Here is a 14,521-nt window from a genome sequence, read left to right on the forward strand (position 1 = left end):
AATTAAAAAAAAAAAAAAAGGGAGAAAACCCTGAGCCAGCCTCTCTTTTATCTTTGTAGTTTCAGCTGAGCTCCTGATACCTCTTTAAACCCTTTATGAGCTGCACTGCCATCTCTGGCCTTATCTCCATCATACCTGTGTTGTCCTCTATCATGTCAGATACCATACCATTTTCTGTCTTCCACAGAAACCCATAAAGACAGGTTTGCTGACTGTATTTTTGTACTGAATGCATTTGAATACAATGTAATAGTTACCCAAAATTTTGTTTGGTAAATAATCATTCTAAAGCAATTCTCTCCTAACTTCTAACACAGAGCCAGCAACATATGTTCTCTCCATTCTCATTATTTCTCAAAATACGATTTAAATAATTTGTGGTAGGATGTCAAATTTGATCTTAGGCTGGGTATGTAGCACAGTGGTAGAGTGCTTAATGTGGGTAAGGCCCTGGGTCAATCCCTCATATCCTTATGCCTTTTGAAAAAAATCTCAAAGATGAGGAGGGGAATATTTGCAAAATAACACTCATTCATGAACCTTCACTTACTTAAGGTATTGGACTAAGTATTCTTCCTGCATTGTCTTTTTTGAGCCTAAACCTAGTTTTATTTTAGGTAGTATTATCTGTTTTTTAAAATGAGGAGCAAACTGAAGTTGACATGAGGTTTAAGTAACATAAAAAGATCACATGGCTACTCTGGACTATTAAGATTTTAAACCTTTGATTTTACTACATCAAACAACTTTTGTTTCTCCTGTCATAGAACTAACCAGGATTGAGTAAGAGTCATGGAAGTGGAAAAATAGAGTCAAAAGAGGATATGTAATGGAATTATGTAAGGGTAGAAGTTAGATATCACTTACTTTGTATCACCAAAGATGCCTGGCACATAGGCGATGTCATTTAATAAAGTGCACAGATCATGTTAAGTTCTCTTAGAAATTTCAACTTCCCTATATATGATTCTTTAGTAGCGTAGTTATCCTTGCACGTGCGCCATCTACTGGGGACACAGTCATCCCCTTCACCACCCGCTCAGCCTTGCTTTCTGCCTTCAGAACATTTCGTTGACCAAGTAGCATTGCTTGTATTTAGGTCAGTTTAAAAGTATAAAGTGAAAGATTCATTGGGGATTTTATACCAAAGAAAAATATGCTGAAAAAAATTTAAATGTTAAAAGGTCTCTTTTTCGATTTCCATAAGTTTGAGCTGCAGGCAATTTGAATAAATAGAACTCCATGAAAGACAAAAAATCTGTAAAGTGACTGAGGAACCCAGCCCGCCCGGACTATTTTAAAAAAAAATCTTTTTTTTTTTTTTTTTTAGTTGCAGATGGACACAGTATCTCTATTTATTTTTATGTGGTGCAGACTATACAACCCAGTGCCTCATGCATGCGAGGCAAGCACTCTACTAATGAGCTATAACCCCAGCCCCAGCCTGGACTATTTTATTGATTGAACAGCTTTGAGTGAGTAATACCCCATTGGTTATCACTGGGTCACATTCATCTGGAACATGTCTGGATGACATCCCTGGTAGGATCTTCATCCGATGTCATTTTCAGCCAGAGCAAGTCCATCAGACATTTTCCTGCCAGACTCTGGCAATCTTTTGAAGACTAGGGCTGGGGAAAAGGGAAAGACTCATAATCTCTAGTTATTCTGCTTTAACTTTGACAGCAGGATCTAATGTATTCTGCCAAATGCAGAGTGATAGTTAAAAAAAATAGTTTCTGTTATTACATACAGTTCATTTATTTAGGAAGATCTTTTATTGTTTCTGTTTTGGAAGTACTACTCCCAAGGAAGGAGTTACAAGATTCCTTTTTTAAAAAAAATAATAATTTTTGTAGGTGGATACAGTATTTTTATTTATTTTTATGTGGTGCTGAGGATTGAACCCAGTGCCTCATGCATGTGAGGAAAGCATTCTACCAATGAGCCACAACTCCAGCCCCACAAGATTCCTTTTTATTCATTAAAGAACAAAAAAGGCAAAACAGAAAAATTCAGACCAAAAATAAAACCAAACTCATCAATCCCAACTCTTGTTTAGTATATCCAAGTTATTATGCTCATTAGCAGAACTGATAGCTAATAAAGAAGGAAAGAGAAGGTTGAACTCTCAAAGCCAGGCTTTGTGGTTCAGAACTGGTCCTGATCACATTTCTTAAACATAAATAATCAGATAAATAATTTCTTTAGAGTCTAAATTGTTTTTTCCCCCCTCTGAAATGGAGGAAACCTACTTTCAAAAGGTGTTAACCTGAAAACCTATTAATCTACCATTAGTGTTTGTGTTTAGCCTTCCCATTTCCTTCGGTTATAGAGAAAAGGAAAGGTGGATAGACAAAAACACTGTTCTGCTTGTTTTTCCTTGTTGTAAGCAGTAGAACCTCTCTCAAAACACTGGAAGTGCTATGTATTTCCTTTTGGGTGAGGGGATAAACATAAGAACTGTAATACAGTTTACCAGGAGAAGAAAATTTTCTATTAGATATTATAGTGGTAAATAGCAGCATATTAACAAGTAGCAGACAGGACAGTTTGGGTTAGGGGATAAATGGAGCTGTCTTTTAGAGGAAAAAATGTTCATAGGAAATGTAATGACACGGGACCGTTCCACTTGGCTCACTATCTGTGAGCCTCTGAAGCACCATCTTACTCTATATTTCTCCTTTCTTTCTTTCTTAAATTTTTTTTTGGTTGTAGATGGATACAATACCGTTATTTTACTTATTTATTTTTTTATGTGGTGCTGATGATCGAACCCAGTGCCTCACACATTCTAGGCGAGCGCTCTACCACTGAGCCACAATGCCAGCCCTCGTTTCTTTCTCTTACCTTTCTTGTTGATATTAAGAACAGTGCAAACAAAAATGTGCCCATAAGTGTGTTGGACCTCTGTTTTACACATACCATTTTATAGTCCTTCAAATGTAATAGGCAGAGTGAATTTCTAGCAGAACTGGATTCCTTTCCGTCTTCTTGTAGATCCCTAGAGAACAGGCAACACAGAGTGAACTCTGGGTCTTTCCAGATAATTTCCCTAGAGTGACAGGCCTTGTAGGCATAGTCTGTTTTCCAAGTTATTGTGGGTTGCAGTTATGTCAGATATGGACACTGCATGAAAAAGATCTGTTGATTTTCATACTGCAGTATCAGTATCTCATGACCTGATTATTAAGCCACTTAGTATTAGTTTTGGTTATGAGACTTCTGATACCACTTTCCGTATTAATTAGAACAGAAATTAAACAGCTATGCCAGAGAATTCAAAATATACCTGTGGCTTATAAAATCCATTTTGCTCTTGTATAGTATTTCTGTAGCAGGAATCCATGCTTTTGAGGCAGCTTTGTTCCATGTGGCTTGTTTCTGGACCAAACTTTCTTTCTTTCTTGTTTTTTTTGCCATCCTCTGGAGCATTGATTTATTTGCAGTACTGCAACTGGGTGGCTGTCATGTCCATTCCAGTCCATAGGAAAGGGTAACATAATTTTGCTCAGAGCAGGTCACTTCCTTTTAGGTGATGGAGAAGAAGTGGCAGTCACTTCTGGTCATACTCTGTGGGTGAGAACTTGCCAAGATTTGTTGCAAAGAGTATTGGCTGAGCCAGATATGTGCTGTCCTAAAATTGAGTACTACAGAGGAAGGAGAATATGGAGTTTGTCCCTTATCTGTTTTCTACAGTTATGTGCTTTATCTTGTTCATCTGTAAAGTCCTTGACATATTCTGAATTTGAGTATCTTTTTGTGAAAATAAATTACATGGATTTCCTTTCATCTGGGATGGATTCATTTTGCTCATGGCATCTTTTTTTTATATATAAATTTTGAATTTTAATATAGTAAAATTAGCAAAATTAGTGTCCTCCCCCATACAAATATGTGTTTGTAGATTTGATTCTGGGTACTCTATATATCAATTTTGTTTCTAGGGGTAGACAGGACACTGGTTGATGTGCCTTACAAGCAATATGTAATAAACTTTCCAGTTTTAATTTAAAAAGGGAAAATATTATTTTAACACTGAAAACCAAAACCATCTGTTTGATGCCTCATGTAATTATTAATTTTACTTGACAGAATTTACAATTATTTGTAGTTTTTCTAACTATAAAATTAATATTTATCAAAATTCTTTTCCCAAAATACTTCCCCTAAAATACATTTTGAATTTAGAAGATAGTCCCAAAATAGGGACATCAAATTGAAGTTCTGAAATGAGAAATGAAAGATCAAGTTTGATGTGAAAATTAGCATCCAAGCTGCTATGTATGTCTGCTGTGCAGGTCCCATGTGTTGGGGAATGTCAGAGAAGAGGGGGTGCTACAGATGTAGACCTTAGTCCTTGTGTGAAATGAGGTTTTAGGAATTTGAAAGCTTGTACGTGGCCCCTGGTGGAGTTGGTGAGAACAGCTGCTGAGGAGGAGGTAAAGGGAAGGTGAGGGAGCTCAGGCACTCCACAGGGCATTTCATGAAGTTGGTGCCAACAGGAGCAGCTGAAAGGGCTTGATGATTTACTTGACTGTTTGCAGGCGTGTGGGGTTGGTGTGGAAAGGTGTACACAAATTTGGAGTTAGAAGAGAAGGCTTATAACCAAGAGTGTGGAAGTGCCTTGGGAGCATTGGTGGAGATGCAGTGTTTCTTTATTCTGGTAATATACAAGAAAGCCAGAATGGGCATATGATTTTTATTTAAAGAGATGAATGATGTTAGTGGTGAAGGTGTTTGAGTTAGTGGTGAAGGTGTTTGAAAATCCTCTCAGCAGTTAGGTTGCCTCCTGAGAAAGGAAGTACGAGGTATTTGGGGTTAAAGTCCTGAGTAGAATTGAAAAACAATATAATCAAGGTGTGTTCTTTTCAAATATTTAACTGTTAGAATGGCTAATAATTAGAATCCATGATTGTTTTAAATTAATGAGAATTTCAATTCATAAAACATGAAAACTTCAAAGAGTCACACTGAAATTCATATGTTCTGAAGATCAACTGCTATAATCCTGAATATAATAATATTACTAAGATGAAACTTCTGAGTCTATTTTTGCTGTGGGCACAAGGAAAAGTAATACTTTGTTTTATAGAAGTCTTTTTATAAGCCAAGGATGAAACATTTTATGAAATTTATGACTGTTAAAGTGTAAATTTTTTGATTATCCTTTTGCTGAAGGGAACAGATGTAAACAATAGCATTAATTATATATGTGAACTTTTTCTTTATCAGTGAAGTATTGTCATTTGTTGTTTGATTTTTTTCCATTAACACAGATGTGTTGTAGATAAATTCACCAATGATTGATGTAAACATAAAAATGACTCTTTTTACCTCTTGTTTTCTGTGAAGCAGAAGTCAAAGAACAGTCTGCAGAAGAGGATGCCGAAGCAGAAGTGGATAGCAGCAAGCAGCCAGCCTCAGCTCTTCAGCGATCCGTGTCTGAGGACTCTGCAAATTCCCTGGTCTCTGTTGGTGTAGAAGCCAAAATCAGGTTAGAGAATCAAAAGAGCTGGATTGTAAAAATTCAGGGAGGAAGGATTTGAGATGTTAATCTCGATGGAGTTTTATTGTTTAGTAGCTTTAAATTTAAGGCCAATACCTCTGTAGTTGGGATGGAGGATGGCTATGGAGTTTGGGGATTGTAGAGCAGGGAGTACATTAGGGTGTTGCTCTGTTCACCCCATGTGAACACAGACAGTTAGCAATATACTATTCCTGGCCAAAGAGATAGCTGTGAGTATTTAGCATAAGAACTGATTTTTGATACTTAATTGTAAACTTGAGTATGTTCTTTTTCCTTACCCTCTCCCCATTCTTTAAAACAAGAAATATAGGACCTTACCACTTACTGGTATATAGTTCAGCTTTAAAGTAGGCAACACCTTGCCTGCTTTCTGGTTTTCTTCACGCGCTGGAAAGCACCTCCAGTTTCACAGCTGTGAATCTTGTGTATCCTTAAGAGCCCCCCCCCATTTTTATTTCCAGTTCCACTCCAGATTTCCTTGTCCGCTGGTTTGCTCATCATCTCCATCTGGAGGTGTGTTTGATACCTCATCTTTAACAGTCCCAAAGTATTCATGCTATCTCTACCTCTGCCTCAGATGATCTTCTTCCCTGGGCTTTCCCATTTCAGTAAACAATACCAATGTATGCTCAGTTAACTTAGGACAGTTAATCCTCAATTTCTCTTTTTTCTCATACCTGATAATCCAAACCATTAAATCCTGTGGCTCAACACAGTTTCTTACTATCTTGTCTGTCATCTTGGTTGAGGCCATTGTTGCCCTTGGGAAGCTGTAGCCTTTTAAACCACCTCTCCCTCCCTGCTTCTCTTCCTTCTTTCAATCTGAAGGATTAAATAATCTAATTCTCTTTACCTTTCAACTTTTTTTACCTCCATTTTTTTTCTTAGCAAAGTTGCAAAAATTATTCTAAAATGTAAGTCATTTCTCCCCCTATTATCTTATACTGTTGGATTGAAATTAAATACTTAAATTATATTTAACATTTCATATCCTTGCTATTTTTCCAAGGCATGATCTGCCCCTGGCTGTCTCTGAGACTTTCTTTGTCACTGTGCTTTTTCACACTGTCTTTGCTTCTCCTGAACACACCAATCAGGTTTCTGTATGAGGGTCTTTGAGCTTGCTTTGCTCTCTATCACATGATTTATCTCCCAGAGAGACCTCCTTACCAACCCTGCTTATTATACTATTATGTGAATCCAGGTAAAGGGTGTAAAAGTGTTGATTATACTGCAGTTCCTTCTCCCCCAGTAGTTTTAGGAAGGTTTAAATGTCTTAAAAGCCAAACACTTAGGGCTAGGGTTGTGGCTCAGCGCTAGAGTGCTTGCCTAGCACGTGTGAGGCTCTGGGTTCAATTCTCAGCTCCACATAAAAATAAATAAATAAAGGTATTGTGTCCAACTACAACTAAAAAAAATATTTAAACAAGCAAAAAACAAACACTTTCAGGTCTTATAGTTCAGTCATTAACCCATTTGGAGTTGGTTTTTGTATTTGGTGTGAGATAAGGGTCATTCTTCTGTATGTGGATAGCCAGTTTTCCCAGCACCAATTATTGAAGAGGTGATTATTTTGCCATTGTGTGTTCTTGGCATCTTTGACAAAAGATGTGTGGGCTTATTTCTGTAATGTCTTTCCTGTTCCATCAGTTTTTGTGTCTTTTTATACCAGTGTCATCCTGCTTTGATATATAATCATTTTATAATATGTTTTGAAGTCAAGAGAGTGTGATGCTTTAGCTTTGTTTTTGACTCCATCTAATTTTGGCTATTTAAGGTCTTTTGTGGTTCCATACAAATTTAAGTATTGTTTTTTCTATTTCTGTGAAAAATGACATTGGATTTTTTTTGGACATTGAAATTTTGATAGGATCTTCATTTAATCTTTGGGTTATTTTGGGTATTAAGGACATTTTCACAGTATTCTTCCAGTCCCTGAACATGAGGTAACTTTCTATTTATTTGTGTTTTTCTTCAGATTCTTATATCAGTGTTTTATAGTTACCAGGATACAGGTCTCTTACTGCTTTAGCCAAATTTACACTGAAGTATTAAAAAAAAATTTGTTGCTAGTGTTAAATGAGATTGTTCTCTAAATTTTGGTTAGCTCAGTTTTAATATGTAGAAATACTATTTTTAATGTTGATTTCATATCCTGAAACTTTAATGAATTCATTTTTTTTTGTTCTAGCATTTTTTGGTGGCATCTTCAGGGTTTTCTGTACATGCATAAGATCACATCAGCAAATAGAGACAGATATGTGCAACAGATAACTTAAAAATTTCTTAAAAATTTACATGTTTCCTATTAGAGAAAATTGTCTTTTTTTCTCTTGTTTCATCACTCTAGCTAGGACTTCTAGGACTTTCAACTGTGTTGAAAAGAAGTGGTTGAAAAAATGGTGAGAGTAAAAATAAAATTTTACTCTTTGTTGCATATATACTTATTTCTCCCCTTTACTCTGTATTTTGTTTGCATTTTGCCTGCTTTCTTTCCCCCAGAGATATTTTTGAAAAATGAGCTTTTGATTTTGTTGATCTTCTCTATTTTCACTGATTCTGTTATTTTCCTTTTCGTTTCTTGTCTTCTTTTGATTAATGTTCTATCAGTGTCTTCATTTATTTTTTCCCCCTGTCTGTAGTTGAAAACTTCAGCTTACTAATATCTAAACTTGAATCTACTGATAATTTATGTAAATTTTAAGTTTCCCTTTAGTTTCAACTTTATCTCCATCTCACAAATTTTTACAGTAAATAACTGAAGGGTTCTTAGCAATATATTTTCTAGTTTACCAATGTTTAGAAAATTTTAAGTCATCTGTTGCACATTTCTAGTTTTATTGCATTATTTTCAGAGAATATTGTCTGTAAAATTTGTCATTTTTGAATATACCATGTCTTTATTTATGGCTAATACATACTCTATATTCAGATTGTTTTAATATGCTTGAAAAGAGCAAACTCTTGGTTGCAAACAGAATTGAATATAATATTTAAAAAAACTAGATTTTTTTCCTATTCCCTGTTAATGCAAAATGTTATGAAAGTTAATGGAGTAGCTACTGCAAGGGTGATAGTTGGAGACTTTTAATGCCTGAGAAGAAAGATTTGGTTGTAGAAGCAGTATAAAGAGAAAATATGTCTAAGAGGAGACATATGTTTAAGTTTTGTTATTTCTAAGGTCACTTATTATGTCTGTATTCCATAGTATGTATTGTTTTTTTGTCCTTCCTTTGGGGCGGGAGGTGTTTGCTGGGGAATAGAACCATGGACCTTGTACACATGTTAGGCAGTCACTCTATCACTTGAGATATATCCGCTGCTCGTCTTTTTAACTTTTTAATCTCTTCTTTTTGAAAATTAGTAGACTTTAAATTTTAGAACAGTTTTAGATTTATAGAATAATTGAACAGTGTTTCCATCACCACACCTCCAACCCCCACAGTTTAGTTAACATTGTGCATTAGTGTGGTACATTTGTTATAATTGATAAACTAACATTCATGCACTATTTATGTTTTATTTATTTTTTTAGATGTTGATGGACCTTTATTTTATTCATTTATTTATATGTGGTGCTGATTTTCTTTAGTCAGATTTAAAAAAATTTTTTTTTTAGTTTTACATGGACACAATATTTTATTTCATTTATTGATTTTTATGTGGTGCAAGGATTGAACCCAGTGCCTTACCTGTATGAGGCGAGCACTCTGCCACTGAGTCACAACCCCAGCCCTGGTCAAATTTTTTTTTTTTTTTGACAGATCATTTTCGTAAGTATAAATTAGAATTTAAATGTGTGTGTGTGTGTGTGTGTGTGTGTGTGTGTGTGTATATATATATATATATATATTTATTTTAGTTGTCAATGGACTTTTATTTTATTTACTTTTATGTGGTGCTGAAAATTAAACCCAGTAACCTCACACATGCTAGGCAAAAACTCTACCACTGAGCCACAACCCTAGCCCTAGAATTTTTTTGATTTTGGTATGTTCACAGTTTTAGAAAAATCATGGTGGTTTAGGAGTATAGCACTGGACTCTATCCCTAGCACCACAGGAAAGGGGGAAAAATCATGCTATAGAAAAGTAGAATTTCATAGGTATGATCATTATTAAACTTAATTGTTCTTATGGTATAATCATAGAATAGACTGTAGAAAATAAGTTGAAAACAGTGTAGCTTGCACTGAAGATATAATTTTGAAGCACCAGTATCTGGTTGTGTGTTACTTAAGAATTGTTGAGTAAAGCGGCTTTTCTCTTTTCTGTCTCTCTTCATTTTTCATTTTTACCAGTGAACAACTCTGTGCTTTTTGTTATTGTGGGGAAAAAAGTTCCTTAGGACAAGGAGATTTAAAGCAATTCAGAGTAACACCTGGATTTATCTTGCCATGGAAAAACCAGACTTCCAACAGGGACATTGATGACAACAGCAGTGGGACCTATGAGAAAATACAAAATTCAGCTCTACGTCGACAGAGAGGACCGAGAAAGTGAGCAGTTTTGAATTTAAATTGTTGGGATGGAATAAAACTGTTTTTAGCGTGATGTTTTTAAGTTTACAGATGGGGTTGAACCACTATTAAAGATTTCCTCCTGTTTCCCACATTTCTGAAGAAACTTAATGACTCACCATTAACCCAGAAACAGTCCTTTCCTTGAAATTTCTTTCTTTCTTTCTTTTTTTTTTAATCTGTTTTCTTAATTGTATGACAACAAAATCAGTATAATGACAAAAGTTAATTTTTGGAAGGAACTTTTAGAGAACATAACATAGGCTGAAGGGAGTTCATGGAATTTGTAAATGCAAGAAGACAATACATCAGTGTGGTCCTGCTTTTCTTCTCTAAATAAGCCTTTTTTGGTAAGCGTTTAACATGATAGCAAAGTCAAATTTGTCACTGTTCATGTCTTCTGTGTCATTCATTTATTCATTCTCTCATTTGATTAATTTATCTAATTTATATGTGTGTTTGTGTCAGAGAATATTGAGCTGCCCTATAAATTCTCAGCATAATACAATTCTCTCCCTTTCTTTCTCTCCCCCTTTTTCTTCTGTAATTATATGTTTAGAGTACAGATACAGAAGATAATTTTTAAAAAAATAAGTATTTGTATAATTACATAGGTATGTCTGTGTTCATGGGTACATTGCAATCACCTAAAACTCTTGTCTAATATGCTTTTTAAATATTTTGTGTGGTTGTTTTTAAAGGCTCTCAATATATGGACTTGGCTTTGCTGGTTAGGAGAGAAGTTTCTGTAGTTGATTAATAAATATTCATTTGGAAGGCTAACCAGCTCTATTCCTTGAGGTTGATGATGTAATCACCCAAGTGCTGTCTGGCTTATCTCCAAATTTAAGTACTGAAGCACCGTTGTGCTGTTCTTCCTTGATTGGCTCATTGTTTTTGAACTGCTGCCAATGCCTTGAATACTTGAAGCAGGAATTGAAACAATAACAGAGACAATCTTTAAAGAATTTAAGGTAGAACAGTTTAAGGAAGCTCTGGAAGTACTGTATTTGGAGACTCCTCATATTTCTAAGGCTGTAATTAAATCATATATAGGTATTTTATCTTTTGTTATTAGTTGAGTGCTTACATGTTAATAAAATATATCAAAAGTCCAGCAAACTTACAATGTCTATCTGTAATTAGCACATTTGATGAATTGAACCAGGGTATATCTTATATTCTCATGTTCCGTCTTTAATAATGGCAATTAGACAAAACCCAGTCCTGGGAAATAGAACTGGGCTTCATTTATTTACTTATTTTACAAATGAAGCTAATTTTTATTGAAAAATTTTATGAGCTCAGGTAATTTATAATTGCAAAATAGCCTGGCCTTACTGAAAAGCTGTTATATATATTTAGTGCTTATCCAGTTGGTTAATTAATGATGAAAAGCCTGTAATGAAGTCCACTTAGAAAATTCAGCAGTCATATGGGGGTAGACAGCGAATTTATTTTAGTAATGATTTTAAATATTTGCAAAATGTGTTACTAATGAAGTATGAACACCTAGTTAATTTACAAAAATTGAGAGGAAGTTTTTTTTTAATTGGATTTTTCTTCTTGTTTGCACTAAATATAAGAATATATAATCAAATGTTCTTGCCTTTTTTTTTTTTCTGCTTTATAACTTGAAATTTTATGGGTATGTATTTCAGCTGACTTCTCTTGATACTCTTTCCTAAGCTGAGCTGCTACCATCTGTAGGATTGACATTGGCATCTGATATGGTATATACATAAACTAGTCTCAAAACCTGATGGTTGAATTTCACCAAGCTTCTGGTTAGGAACTGATTAATAATAGACTGATGAGTCATTCCATTGGTTTCTACACCATGTTTCCCATCAAATGCTAGTGCAAAAAATGCTAAAATAATAGTATTTATAGATGACCTGTTAGTCTTTATTTCTCCCAACAAAGTAACAATGATTAGTAATGAATATATTTATAGGAATGAAGATTATATGTGTAGAAAAGTATTTGTTCTCATTTTACTGTGGGCATTTATAAAAATGAGAATTTAAGTTAGCATAGCATGCTGAACCTCTTTATGCATTTCTAATGCTAAACATAAAGTTACTGGTTATTTTATATGGTTTGATATTTAAATGTACTTATTGAAATATGTTAATACTTTTTTTCTTTCAATGATTCCAGGTATAAAAAAGTTTAGTACCCTGGTCATTGTGCTGATTTTCTCTTAATAGGAATCATGATAAATATCCAGCATACAGAAGTGCAGTGAGTTATGATCTATATTCAATAGTGATTTAATCCAGAATTATCATCAGGTTAAAATACTATGATATTAGGAGAAGATTTTAAGTTTCAGTGGCAGTCATCTGACTTCCCATATTTAATGCTGAACACAATAACCATCTTTATTTATTGAATGCTCTTAAATAATAAAGTATTAGGGCTTGAAAGCCTGAAAACTCTCATATGTTATCATTTATTCAGCATTTGGCATTCAGTTTTTATACTGTAGTGTTAGCTGCTAGACTGTCTTTCTTATGCCTTTAGTAGCTATTTTGTTTTTGCTCTGAATTCTGGTTTGTGAGGTGCAGTCTTGATTGAGACTACTTGCAACATCACACCACGGGCCAGCTGTTGAGATTTGTTGAGGCGACCATAAGACGCTACAGCTGACGTGTTCCACCCACTTGCACTTCCCGCCTCCCTTTTAACGCTGTGTTTTCCCTGGAAAATAACCTTTCTTTACTTGAAATGAACTGCTACCTCTTCTGTGGCAGTTCTCTAACTTAAAGCACATTAAAGTTTTCTCAAGTTATGTTTTGTAAGCATTTAAGTAAGGACGAAGGGAATAGTCATTGTATGTACTAAAAACATTGTTCCTGACTAGAGTCTTTTTTTTTTTTTTTTAAGAGAATGGAAAAATAAATTTACAACTGTAATTTTAATTCTTATGTATTTGAAGACTCTTAGTTGCTTACATGAAATAATATGGCACCATTTTAATATTATACTCTGAATAATAATTGAATTCTAAAAATTGTTTTATGACAGTTTATATCTAATAAATTAAAATTTATTTGGCAGTACATTGTACTCAAATTGTTATAAAATGAAGCAATTTTCTACTTCTTATCACTTTCGCAGCTATTTATCTTATTTCACTTTATTTTCAGAGAGCGATCTTCTCCTCAGAGTACAGTGTCTTGTGTAAGTGTAAGCACCCAGACAGCTTCAGATGATCAGGCCGGTAAATTGTGGGATGAACTCAGTCTGGTTGGCCTTCCAGATGCCATTGATGTCCAAGCCTTATTTGATCCTACAGGTAGGGGCTTCTCTTCAGTAACAGCTGCTTCTTGTTTCTGGAAGCACTGAAATTTTAGGGCATTATCAATTTATTCTCTAGAAGTTATTAGGGTCATATTATAAAAATGTCATTAAACATATCTGATTAGGTAAATTATGATTACCTAATTTATTTACAGTCTGCAGAGTTAACACTGGACAGGTTGCTTTTATAAATATTTATATACTGTGGTGTGGATAGCAGCCCCGTGGTTCTGTGAAAATTGAGGAAAGAGAAAATTTTAAAGGAGTGTGTGAAAACTTGGGGGAGTATAGCACTTTCCTGTTGGGATGGAAGACAGTAGATTTTAGCCACATGTATTCTCTTATAATAAACAACATAATGAGCTCATACTCATGATATGGAGCTGTTGGAATTTTAAGTAAATCTCATTCTATGCTTGAACTACAAATCCATCGATAGTGGTTCAATTGCTGTGTGATAGAGAATTTAAAGACTGAGCTGTTACTGATGAGTGGTGGGTGCTCTTGCTTGGGATCAAGTGGAATGTGTTGTGGGAGTGTTAATTTTTTATACATCCCCTTTGTCATCAACAAGATATTAAATAATGTTCCTTTTGTTTTTATATTAAGATACCAAATAAAACAGTAATATTTAAATATAATGAATAAAAACTAACTTCATTTCAGCTCAGATTACTGGGCTGTACTGCAAGAACTTCTGATTCAGTTGTTCTCAGTTGTCGCCTGAGATTGTGCATTTCTAACAAGTCCCCAGGTTGACGTTGGTGCTGCAGCTCGCAGACTGGGGCATGATCTGAGAAGGACTGTTGGATGGGTGGTACACGCTACCATTATGTGCTTACCCAGCAGAGAGGACTTTGACATTTTAGGTCTTTATTTGCATTAATATTTTTGATGTTTATTCTTTTTCTCCTTTTCACTTTTCACATTTGAGGCACTTGTTGGGCTCATCGTCGTTGTGTGGAGTGGTCGCTGGGAGTGTGCCAGGTGGAAGAACCATTGTTAGTGAATGTGGACAAAGCTGTTGTCTCAGGGAGCACAGAAGTAAGTAAAAGAAGCTAAAATTTAAACCACGGTTTTATAAAATTTGCTTTATTCAACATAAAGGTTTATCTGCAAGAATTATTTATTAAATGATTATCATAGTGTTAAAAAAAACCCTC

General features: G+C 34.7%; 1 protein-coding gene across 13 annotated transcripts in view; it reads left to right on the plus strand.

Annotated features, from left to right (window-relative positions):
* The window catches only part of Kmt2c (lysine methyltransferase 2C), a 255,597-nt gene that overhangs the window by 75,645 nt on the left and 165,431 nt on the right, over positions 1-14,521 (plus strand). For 8 of the 13 annotated variants that reach the window (XM_048786668.1, XM_048786672.1, XM_048786664.1 and 5 more), the window contains exons 3-6: positions 5,356-5,497; positions 9,831-10,028; positions 13,205-13,353; positions 14,293-14,402. In XM_048786668.1, the coding sequence (XP_048642625.1) occupies positions 5,356-5,497; positions 9,831-10,028; positions 13,205-13,353; positions 14,293-14,402 (599 nt within the window). Of the gene's footprint in view, positions 1-5,355; positions 5,498-9,830; positions 10,029-12,212; positions 12,297-13,204; positions 13,354-14,292; positions 14,403-14,521 lie in introns of those variants that run through there. The other 5 variants (XM_048786665.1, XM_048786675.1, XM_048786673.1 and 2 more) reach the window with 4 other exon arrangements.

The sequence above is a fragment of the Marmota marmota genome, unplaced genomic scaffold, assembly GCF_001458135.2.
Source record: "Marmota marmota marmota unplaced genomic scaffold, marMar, whole genome shotgun sequence".
In the NCBI taxonomy this organism is placed as follows: Eukaryota; Metazoa; Chordata; class Mammalia; order Rodentia; family Sciuridae; genus Marmota; species Marmota marmota.